Genomic DNA, 11986 nt, shown 5'->3' on the forward strand with positions numbered 1-11986 from the left:
ACCTAATGTTTTGAAACTATCAAAACAAAAATGACACCACAATGCGATGACATATTCTCTAGGATATAGCTAAACGATCTATCAAACAGTAATGACTCATACATTAAAACTAGAGCTGAATACTAATCAATGATGTGAGGAAGAGTAAGGCTGTGTTTCATCACCAGTTTTCCAGGACCATTAATCATTTGTGATACAGCTTCTGAAAACTACCCTAAACAGTATTCTCTTCATTTTTGTACAGATGAAAATTAGGAGAGGTTTCCTTCAGACCCCCTGACAAGAGAGAAAGAAAGACTACAAGGAACATGTACACGTTCTGAAGACTTTCAAGCTCTACACACATATAAGTTAAGGCACATCTAATTAGCAAAGAAAGAATATCTGCATCTCGAGATAATTCTCTCCATTATCACAGGTTTCCACATTTCAAACTTACTACAGGTGGTTGTTTCTCCAAAGGTCACTTTTCTGAGTGCTGATCACTTCTCTTCATCAAGCGAAATAAAAGCAGCAGAAAAACTGAACTCTGGGAATCTGAATAGTAAGTTCAGAAACTCAAAGATATGGGCATACCCTAGGCTTAGCATGAATGTATATTCATAACTGTGGTGGCTTTTTTCATCCACATTACAAAACCAAGGGGAAAAAGTGCATTGAGAAGACAGGAAACCTAAAAGCTTAATTTCAGTATCATCTGAACTGAGAAACACAGCCTGAGTCTCAGAAACTATATTCCTTTACCTTCTAGAAGATCAGGATTTTCTTCAACTACTTCACCCACAACATTCAGGTTCGTCAGAAAAATGGCTTTTTCCTTCTTAAGTCAAAATTCAGTCTAGAAGCAGCTTCTTAACTACAGTAACACACAGATAAGGCATAAGACCCAATAAAACCACCATACAGTAGCTGAAACAATACTGCAGACAAGTTAACTTTTTAATTAGGCTAAAAAAAGCAACAACTGAACTCAGTATCTAAGCAAGAACACATTACCATCTACAAAACAAATATAAAAAAATCTAAACGCATTACTTCCAATAATTTCAGCTCACTTCTGTTCAAAAATGTAGAAAGGGGATGGACATAAGCAAACATAATGAGAAGTATTACAATATAAAATGAAGGCTGCGTAAGACAGGAAGGGAATGCTTGGGTCACAGAAACAAAACAGTGCATACTAAATCCAGAAGAGTTGCACTTCCTTCTGCCTTGTACAGCCACAAGACAGAATATCTCATGTATTATAATCAAACCAGAACAAAAAATTCACAGTAAATTGAGAGTCCTTCAACTGTGACCAGCAATGATCATTGCGATACATTAATCATTTAGAATACTAGCACAGGTTAAATCAGTCACGTCTGTCTGAAATAAAATACCATGTTTTACTTATACTCTGCTTTTCCACTTGTGAATAAAGCCTGCCTACCTTACTTGTGGCCACTGGAGAGTTGCAGGCCTTCTGCATTTGCAAGAAAAGCTTGACTCAACTTGTTGCATGATGGAGTACTTGAAAGAAAGAATGATGAAAACAAGGAAGAAATGTGTAGAGATTGAAAAGCACAAATAATGTCATTTGTCCTAGCAGTACCTTTTCTTCCTCAGGCACATAGTTTTTCAAGAGAACACCCATCTTCAAATCACCTTACAGCTTCCTATAAATATACCTAAAGGAGGTGGATGAAATGTGTCTCATGGGAAACTTTTGAAATTCAGAAGGCACCAGCCTTAGGACCAACACGCTTTCATAACCAGACACGAGTACGTCTGCAGCTCACCTCCTTTCCTTAGCACTCACCACCATCAGGCTTCTCAGTCCTTGCACTCTTTTTCAAGTGATCAAGCTTTTTTTAAAAAAAAAAAAAACCAAACAAACCAACAAAAAAACCCCACACACCAAAACACAAAAAAAAAATCTCACAAATTCACTAACTTTTGATAGGCAATGGCAGTTCCTCACTGCCTGTGAGACAAGGCAGCACAGACAAACCTCACAGTTTCAGGAATCTCCACTTTCTTCCAAGGGTCAGAGGAAATAGCACCATTTTTTTTCCACCCCTTGTTGCTTATTCCCTCCTCTTCTCCAGCTGCTCACGGCCTTTAATTGCTTAGGCTCTGAAGGATTGCTACACCTGTCAGGTCCAAAGAACAAAGCTCAACAGGTATCCTTAATTCTCTGTCTGGCAAATCTAGGAGGCTCTCTCCCACCAGAGACACCAAGACCTCCCATAAAGAGAGCAGAGGACTCCAGATATTTTGCAAGCCAACTCCCTCAGAATGCTACAGATGAACAGGGAACAAAAAAAAAAGCAACCCTTTGTGCATGGCGCCAAAGGTCACACTCCAGGGACAGCTGCTGGAGTATGGTAATAAACAGAGGATAGATATGTAGCTCTCTTGATTTCTCCACTTCCCATAAAATGCCAAGTGTTTCCCAGTACTACAAGTCTATTTATGTCTACCCCACAGCTAGAACAGGGTCATCACTCGTGCTTTGGAGAAAATTCAGAACTTCTGTTCCACCCTGACAAAAACCAGGCACAAGTCCCCATTTGGTATTTCACTAGCACAGATGAGATTCCTGTTGATGTCCTGATTGCACGCCCTGCTATTATGCTCTTTCTTTGAAAACCTTGCTGTAAAATAGCCTTGTAGTAATGAAGAAAGAAAACAGACAGCACATGGTTTTTCAGCTAGCCTTACCCTTGGATGAGCAAAATAGCTGACACAGCTGTAAGAGCTACAGCTGCCTCCTTTGCCAGTTTCCAAATCATGCCAGGTGGTTCACAAAAAACATGCTGAGCAGCCCCACCAGAGAAGGGCCAGGAACTTCATCTTCTCCTTGCTGAGAACAGAGCCATCAGAAAAAGCTAGTCACAAGCTGCTGCAGCAGCTACTTTACCTCTGAAGCTGTTACACATGGCTGCAATAATATATTTACAATTCTAAAGAAAACACTTATTTTCTCAGTTTCATTTACAAAGGTTGAAGGGCTCATTAGTAAATCTGAGGCAACTAGCTTCAAAGAACAGCACTGAGATGTCTTGTATTTTCTTTTTTGAATCATTATCAACATTACTTACAATTATCCTTTTAACTGGCATAGTCTGTAGTTTCTAAAAGCAGAAGATAGCGCAGAAACCAGGATGAAGGCATAAACTTTCTCTCCTTCCTAAATAAATACAAGCTATCTGTAAGTGCATGTTATTCTAATATAATCATTTGCTATGTACAAGAGGAAAATTGTATTACTTTATCTGTATCAATAGAGTTAAAACAATACAATTGGTTTACCTACACAAAACACCAGATATAGATTATTTTTGAGGCTGATGACCATAACATTTCAAACCATACACAACCCTCCACTACTTCATGTAATCCCATGTACCCAACTTGACTTTGTATTACAACTTGTTTATTTATGCAGCTTTTTTCTCATCTTCCTGATATCAAGAGTTTAACTGTTAGTAAACTGTTAGTAAACATAAGGCAACACTGTCCATGTCTCATTTTTCCAAGTATATATGCTTTGGCTTAAAAAACACTCTACAACTATGACTAAAAGGAGGTGAAGACGCTTTTCCAGTCACTCCCACTCCATGCTATTCAGCCTACTGAGCACTACCATCTAAAATGATGATCAATACGACCAGAAGGTTAACAATAATATGCTGCCCTTGTTTAGCAATAGAGACTAAGCATCCGGGATCAAAATTAGCAGTTTTCCAGGATGGTGTAATTCAAATAAATATCCTATTCACAATATGGATAGAAGGTCAGTTCAGAAGTGTGACTACTAAAGCCAAGTAGTCATACTGAAAGTAAAGGAAAAGGTCTAACTCTTTATCTTTTTTTTTTTTTTTTCAAGCATTCTTAAAATGCTGGGAATGACAGAATTACTTCTTTTTAAGTGTTTGGAATTGGAAACTGCAATGCATTTTTTTAATATATATGTGTTAAGCTGATGACAGGTAGAAAGTGAACTTTCAAGTCTCACTCACCTATACTTCAATAGTTTCATATGCCAGATGGATGCAGATGTTTCTAGGTAGCTGGGCCTACTAGAGAGCTCACTGCTACTTTTGCCCCAACTTGTTCTTCTGCTAAAAATATGTAACAACATTCCTTGCTGTCTTATTAATAACCGTAATACAATATAAAGTTAATATTAATATAATGCAATCCAGGTGGCGTGGAAAGTGATGACAGAGGTGTAGTAGCTGGCACTCTTTCCTCTGAGCTGGTAATGAAGTAATATCTTAGCACACGGGTACAGCCTACTGAAGCACTGTTTACCAAAGAAGGTGTATAGCCCCAGCCCAGACCACCTGGGGTCACTGAAAGTCACATGACACTTTTTGAAAGAGTAGAGGTACCAACCTGTCCTGGCTGAATTCCAGGCAGAGAAGTGGACTGTAAAACCAAGTAGCATTGCCATAGGTGATAATGTGATGGATGGGCGTCTTAGAGCCAAACTGCCTTGCATGCAGCTGCACAAGGATTGTGTTAGTCATCCTCACAACCCAGTGAGTGAGATCAGACAGAAAAGGGACTCTCATTTAGACCATAATTACTGGCAAGGTAGGACAGCTGTGCAAGCACTGGAAAGAGAAAACTCCTCCCAAAAATTTTTAGAACTTTATTCTTATTTGAGACAACACAGGAAGAAGAGGACATTGCAACATGCCAGGTCCCACGCCCTTCTCTGACCACTCCTCCACCACCACAGATACGGACTGAAGTCATCTTAATCTCTTGCTAACTGAAGCCATTAGCAATCTTCATACAACAGTTCTGGAAGAACTTGAAAAGGAGGTATCTACAACTGGTTTTGAAAGAAAAAAAAATTTGAAACTGCAAGAACAAGACTTGGGGCATGATAACAGCAGGGTCTAACTTCTTCCTATTCAGCTCCTTTGTTTGATTACAAACCACCAGTAAATATGTGGTGATAGAAGTTTCCAGAGACTGCATCTGACCAATCTATGATTTCAAAATTTAGCAGTACCCTGAGAATTACCAGCATGCTCGCTCCCATCATTCTTGACACTGAGCAATTCAAAGACTCTTAAGTTATGAGCAGCCAAACTGAGAGACTTATATGAGAGAAGTGTCAAATTCAGGAATTAGATCTCTGGGATAGGTCCGATAGATATGGCTTTTAAGCCTAGATCAAACAACTGAACTGAACTATAACTTACCCAAACTATAACTTGTCAAAAGAACCTTGCAAGAACTTCAGAGACCTCTTATGTTATACTGCTGAAGATAAGACCCAGCATTTGACAGTTACTTTGTATCTGCTGCATGGGTATCTCTGTTCCTTTGAAGGCCCACACCGCAGAAGACAACAAGCTGCTGGAGACTGAGCGGGTTTTCACAGTTGTACTTTTGGGTGGGTGTTTATACTCCCCCAAAGAGTGTGTTTCACACAGGACTCTGATGCAGTTTGTGCTTTTAAGTCAGAAGACGGAGCTGGATCCTATCCCCTCTGCTCTCATATTGAATTTTCCCTAGAAAATTCAAGCACGCACAACCACTACAGGGACAGTCTCTTGAAGTACAGGATTTTGTCAGCTCCAGAAATACTTGGCTAGATCCAGAACACTTGGGAAACCTGTTGGAAATAACTTGTATTAAATCTCATCTTCTGTCAAAGGATGAGAAAGGGCTGGTATCCACCTGCCTCAGGGAGAATACAGAAGACCTAGGCATCTTGACAGCCCTCAACTAAAACATTCCCCAATCCTCAGTGACACTTGTAGAAGATAGCACCCAGTTTCCCCTGCCTGTGGGTTCATTTTCCCTGGGACAATGATGATATTCCAGTTTCCATCTTCTATTCTTCAACTCCCATGAAGAGCACAACTACTAACCCAAAAATGACCTCTTCAGAGAATGATTGCTCTATCTACCATTACCTCCAGCAGGATCAGGATCCAAAGCATCCTCTCTTCTTCTGCTTCAGCCTAGCGTTTCTTAATGCCACTGTGCTTCAAGGAAACCCAGGGAAAAGGAGCCAGTTGGTAGGTTTTCTGCCCTCAGAAAACCTGAGGTTGATGCCAAGACATAGCCTGGCACTGAATTCAATGCCAGAGCTGACCTCCGTGCCAGAACACAACCTGGTGGAACAGCCCCTGGTATCACACCACGCCCCAGTTAGCCCTGGCTTTAATCTACGGCTAAATCACAGCAGCTGAAAATGGAAATCTGGATGGTTTCTTTATGAATGAAACTCCAGAATCCCTCTAGTGCTCATTGGATTATTTGCTTATACCACTATTTTTTGAATGACACTGTTCCTAATTACAAATTCTTGGAAGAGATTTAAACATAGAAGTTACCTCCACTTTTCTCAGAGGAGGTGAAAACAACTATCCTTATAGCACTATATCTCCCCTTTCCACCATGACCACCAGTACACCACATACACTGTGAGATTTTTTGAATTTCCATTATTACTCAAAATATTTCCATTTCATTTTCTTCACAAATTAGACAATGTGTTTTCCTATGTTATTACAAACATGTATTTCTTACAGAGCCGCCCCAACACTGAATGGTGTGGTGGGATGTGAAAACAGAATATGGCAACATACTCAGCATGCTGCAATTATATGAATAAATTATAATGAAGAAGATCTCTAAAAAAAGCACACCACTTGACATCGGCCATGTATATATATCCACTCTCCTGAAGAACCCTGTGTCAGCAAGCCAGAAGTATCAAGTAACTCAAAGCAATTCAAAACCAACAAACCCAAAGTACCAAATTAGATTCAAAGCCCATTATTGGCACTGGGCCTGAGCCACAAATTTAGATCCAGTTTGGAATTTTCCCAAGGTTCACAGAAATGGGCAAAGGGACATCTGAATTCAGAGTCCAGACTAGATCCAGTTCTCATTCATACAGTGGACAGTAAGACACCCCTAAAATTCTCAGAAACAAAACAGTAAAAGCCAAGATGGCACCTTGGGCAACCAAATCAAAGTAAGCAACCCCAAAAAGCTCTGCAACTTGGCTTAGTTACTCAGCAAGAATTTGTAGATGTGGCTAAAAACACCGTAACAGAATTTGTGGTACTTCATTGCATCAGCAACTAAGATGGTCTGTCATGATCTTGTACCGGGGCACCTTGAAACCACGGGGGATACCCAAGGCAAGCATTCCCGACAGCAGTGCCAGGCCCCGCGGGGTTCAGTTCAGCACACGAGCACCGGGCATGCCTGCCGCACACACAGGACAGGACTGAGCGCAACCCAGGGTACAGCAAACTGCTTCATCCAGAGACACGGCTGTGAGGAAAACTGTGTGCACAGAGAGAAGCAGGGGAAAAGGGTGAGGAAGAGGTTACAATTAGGCACTGAACTCCAAGCGAAGGAAGGACTGCAGACACCTTTCTTCTCAGTTTTTCGTATGGACTGGTTTCAGTGCTCCACCTCAACCAGAGACTTGATGCTTTCAGGGTGGTAAAGCACATCCTAGCCAGTGTTCATGGAACTCAGCCACCTAACTTCACTGTGCTCCTCCACAAGGATCTCCAAACATTGCCACTCAGAAGACACTTTATAGATCTAGACTTGCATCCAGGCTCAGGCATAATTGTAGGTTTAAATAGAAAAAGTATTAAAACCAACATATGAAATCAGGAGTTGTGCTTCCAAAGAACTGGACTAAAGAAATGCTGCCCTTTGGATTCAAACTATAACATCTGTCAGTTACAAAAACAGCTACTAATGACATATAGAATTTTGATAGAATGTCAAATTTTCATTTGAGTTTTAAATAGTTTTATTAATAACTATTCAAGTTTTATTAATAACTATTCATATTATTTAACTTACAATGACTTACAAGAAGTTACTTTATTAACTAGAAAAATACCATTGTCCCTAAAAATTTCCACTCAGCCGTGGCGAAATCTGACACCCACTGAAGCAAGCTGGATTCCTGCTACTGACTTCACTCCCTCAAGGACATCCCACAGCAGTACATCATCTACAAGGAGATGTACAAACCAGCCAGTGATTTAAAGGCAGCAAGTTGGCACCTCTGTTTAGAGAATAAGTGAATATTCATCCAAATCAAAAGATAACTTAAAAACTGATGAAAGAAAACTAGCATTGATCAAATTCACTGGCAAAAAGGCCAACAGTTTGTAAGATTTCAGGAATGATTTAGACATCAGCGTTACTATGTATTTGAGCTAAAACTCCTAAGCTTGTTTCAAGATATTTTGCTCTAGTCACCATCAAGACACTAAATAGACCACCAGCTCACTAATTATCAAAGTAATTAATCAATCAAGCCTCAAATGTGTCAATGTGAACTGACACCTGAATTTAAACCTATGCTCTGCTTTGACAACTGCATTCCTCCAAGATCAGAGTTCGTCCTGATCTTTGGGAAAAATGGAGCAAAATCCTTCTTAGTCAACTAATGCGGTGATCTTCTAGAGACCAGCTGAATACTGTCTTGAGGAAAAGCTGCAGAAAGAGTATCTCCACCTCCAAAAAAGAAAATGGAAAGCCTGTCCTTAAAAAGCAACACAGATCAGTTGGTTCTACAAAATCACACACACAACAATGTAATGCCAAACACAGAAAGGTCGCACTAACTGCTAGTGCTCACAAAGAACTAAGCTTTCAGTAGAACTAGTAAAGGTAAACAAATCCAATGAACTCTTTTTTTTCTTCCTTCTTTGCAGAAGCTAAGAGAAGAACAAGAGACATAATTAAGGCACTCTAAAACAGGCCCTGGTTCTGCAAACACAGAGGTAACTGTAACCATGTAAGCAGATTTCAGTGAGCCTGCCCACATCATTACAATAGCAGAAACAAAGTGTTTGCAAGAGTCAAAACCTCAGATTAACCAGTCACTGGGCCAAGACTTGCCTTTAGCAGAGTAGCTATCTTTCAATAGCCAGGTTTACGGCACCTCTAGACACTTAGGCCATCTTTCACCCAAAATCTGCAAGTCCAGTTTCCAAACATTAATTAAACTTGAGAAACACACTGCATGCTGAAACACAGGCCAGGAGTTAAATGCATAGAAGTGGCCATGGATTTTGGGTGGCTCCTAAGACACTAAACCAGGGTGGGACGGGGGGGGGGGGGGGGAGGGGGACGGGAAGGTGGGGTAGTGTGTGTGTGTTGGTTAGTGTAGGGTTATAAAGAAAATGCCAGGACAGTATTCAAAACAAAGTAAAAGCAAAACACAACACAGTGGAACACTCTCGAAAATCAGGTTGCATTAACCGTAAATCCAGATTTTAAACTATCTTTTTGTTTACTTCATGAGGTGTCAGAATCCATCCTGCCCTTCTTTTAATTAGCTCTGACTCCAAAAAAAGCCTCCTTTGAAAACAATGGGACCAGTCTCTGAATCGGGGAGGACTGAGCACATGAAAACAGAATTGACCCAGCACACCAAGAGCTTCCAAAGGTTTTGTGCGTTAGGCAGAGCTCTGTTCGCTGGATGCTGTATCCTTGGCAACTATTATGAGAGAAACCGTTCTACAAATGCAAAACTTCTGTCTGCTCCAAGAGCTTTTCTCTGAAATACTTTTATGGGGTTTTGGATATCCTTAAATCTAAGGGCACACACAGCTCTTTGTCATCTTCCCGCAAGCTCCCAAGAGCAAGACGTAATACAACAAGTGATGTTAAGAGAGTATTTTCCTCCCACTTCATCAGAGAGCAAATAAAAGTTTTATAACTTTGTTTTCTTTTTTTTTTTTTTTTGGTGTACTCTGCAGAATTAACATGCAAATATAAGATAATAATGAAAGGACATTATTATTATGTCAACCAATGGCACTGCTTTGAAAACTGAAAATTCAAGGATCATGCCCGGGTGCCTGACTTCAAGGGCAAAACTACAGATGCCAGCATACGTATTAGAAGAAGTATGCAAGAAGAGATAGGTAAGATTTGACAAGGGCCGTGGCAGTAACATGCTGCAGCTCTTTGCAGGAGGGACTGGTAGCACCGATTGTTTCAAGGGCAGCAGACACACTGCTATTTTTACCAAAGCCCTGGCTGTAACTGCCTAGCTCATTAAACCTCACCACAGCAAAGCTCGGATCCTGCCGGCGCGACCGTGCTCCTCACAGCTCGGCTGCCGTTAAACACCACGTTATTCCCCAATATCCCCAGATATTCAGACATCACTAGCGAGGGACAGGGACGCAGCGTTCGATGCCCAACCAGGGCTTTGCTTTGGTGGTGTTGTGGGGTTTTTTTCCTCCTGACGAAAACGTAGAGCAGCTACAGCTAAAGCAGAGGCAGTAGCTGCCCGTGAAGGCGTTTGGGAACACACGAGAGGGCCTCTCTCCAGGACCGGAGGAAATATTTATACTGCCAGGGCTAGGGATAGCGCCGGCGGGGCACGGGAGCCGGCGGCGCATGGGAGCCCCTCGGCCGGGCGCCCTCCCCGCGCAGCCCCGCGGGGCGCGGAGCCCGGGCTGCCGCCCCGCAGGGTCCGGGGGCCGCCCGCCGCCTTTCGGCCTGTCCTCCCCGCTGCCGGGCTCCCGCGGGGCGGCCGCTGCCCTTTGCCCGGTGCCCCCCGCCCCCACCTTCCCCGTCCCCCGGTACCTTCTGCGGGGCGCGGAGGAGGCGGTGCACCCCGGCCAGCTGGGTGGCGAGCGGGATGTCCTCCCGGAAGGTGTACAGCGGCGGCCGGGTGGGCTCGGGGAAGTTGGTGCTGTTGAAGGGGTCGGTGTCATCCAGCAGCTGCACCCGGCAGACCAGCGTGGCCATGGCGCATCCATCCACCGCCGCGGCCGGGCGCGGGCGGCGGAGCGGGCACCCCCCGGGCACCGACACCGAGGCGCTGCGTGCGTGCCCGCCGCCGGCTGGCAGCGGCACTGCCCTCCCGGCCGCGGCACTACCCTCCCGGCCGCGGCCCCCCCCGGCGCAGCCTGGCCGGCCGGCAGCCTCCCGGCTCCCCGAGCGAGCGCCGGCCGCCTCACAGCCGCCGCGCCTCGGGGAGGCGGCCCATGGCCCCTTCCCCGCCGGGATCCACGAGTGCGGCCGCGCTTCAGGCCGAGAAGGGAGGAGGAGGCGGCGCCGGAGCCGCGGGGCGCGGGTAGAACAGCAGCAGCAGCAGCAGCAGCTCCCCCATACCCGGCCGCTGCGCGCCGAGCGGGCAGCGGGACTGCCGCCGCCGGCACAAGCAGACCAGCAGCGCCGGGCGGAGGGCGGCCAGCGCCCCCCCGCGGCCACCGGCGGCGGCGCCGCCCTCACGGGCGCCCAGGGGGCCGCCTCCTTCCCCCCGGCCTAGGGAGACCTCCCCGCGCCGGGCGGGAGGGAGGGAGAGGCCGCCCGGGATCCCCCGCCTCCGTCGGACCCTCCCGCCTCCCCTCTCCCCTCTCAGGGCCGAGGCATCTTCGCCTCAGGGCGAAATAACGGTTCCCGCCCGAGTGGGCACCGGTGGCCCCGCGCCCCGCCAGGGCCCCTCTGCGGGCAGCGGGTGAAGAGTCGACCCCGCCGTGAGGGAAGGGGCCGCGGCAGGGTCAGCCCTCACAGTGCGGCGGGGCACAGGGCCCCCTCCTGTTAGAGTGTACGGTTGTACTAAGCTCGGTCTTGACGTCACAAACATCCCAAGTGTCCTAAATCTTTAGTGTAATATTTATCCAGTTCAAAAAGGAAGCTTTAAATAATACCTGCTTCAGAAAAAAACCCAAATAAATTTAGAAACTGTCCTGAAACCTGGGTATTCGACCAAGATTGTTGGGCGGGTTTCTCTGCACAAAACCCGCTTTGCCGTAGGGTTCTATGTGCCCGGGGTGCGTTTGGCTTCCCAGAGCTGACAGCCCGGGCGGTCCCGCCACCTGGCTTCACACCTCAGCTCTCGACTTGCCTTAGGCCTGGTTCTGCCTTCTCGAGGGGAAGACTGGGCCCAGGCGCCTGGGGCTGGGGCAGGTGCAGAGCACGGTGTTGCGCTCTTTGTGTCAACTCTATGCGGGGCTACGGAGTC

At 45.1% G+C, this 11986-nt stretch overlaps 1 protein-coding gene across 10 annotated transcripts in view; it reads right to left on the reverse strand.

Annotated features, from left to right (window-relative positions):
* The window catches only part of FHOD3 (formin homology 2 domain containing 3), a 414767-nt gene extending 403603 nt beyond the window's left edge, over nucleotides 1–11164 (reverse strand). For all 10 annotated transcript variants that reach the window (XM_074825180.1, XM_074825169.1, XM_074825159.1 and 7 more), the window contains exon 1: nucleotides 10603–11164. In XM_074825180.1, coding sequence (XP_074681281.1) covers nucleotides 10603–10767 — 165 coding nt within the window. In that variant the 5' untranslated portion in view covers nucleotides 10768–11164. The remainder of the gene's footprint in view (nucleotides 1–10602) is intronic.
* Between the last annotated feature and the right edge of the window lie 822 nt (nucleotides 11165–11986).

This window comes from Strix aluco, chromosome 1 (assembly GCF_031877795.1).
Source record: "Strix aluco isolate bStrAlu1 chromosome 1, bStrAlu1.hap1, whole genome shotgun sequence".
Taxonomy (NCBI): Eukaryota; Metazoa; Chordata; class Aves; order Strigiformes; family Strigidae; genus Strix; species Strix aluco.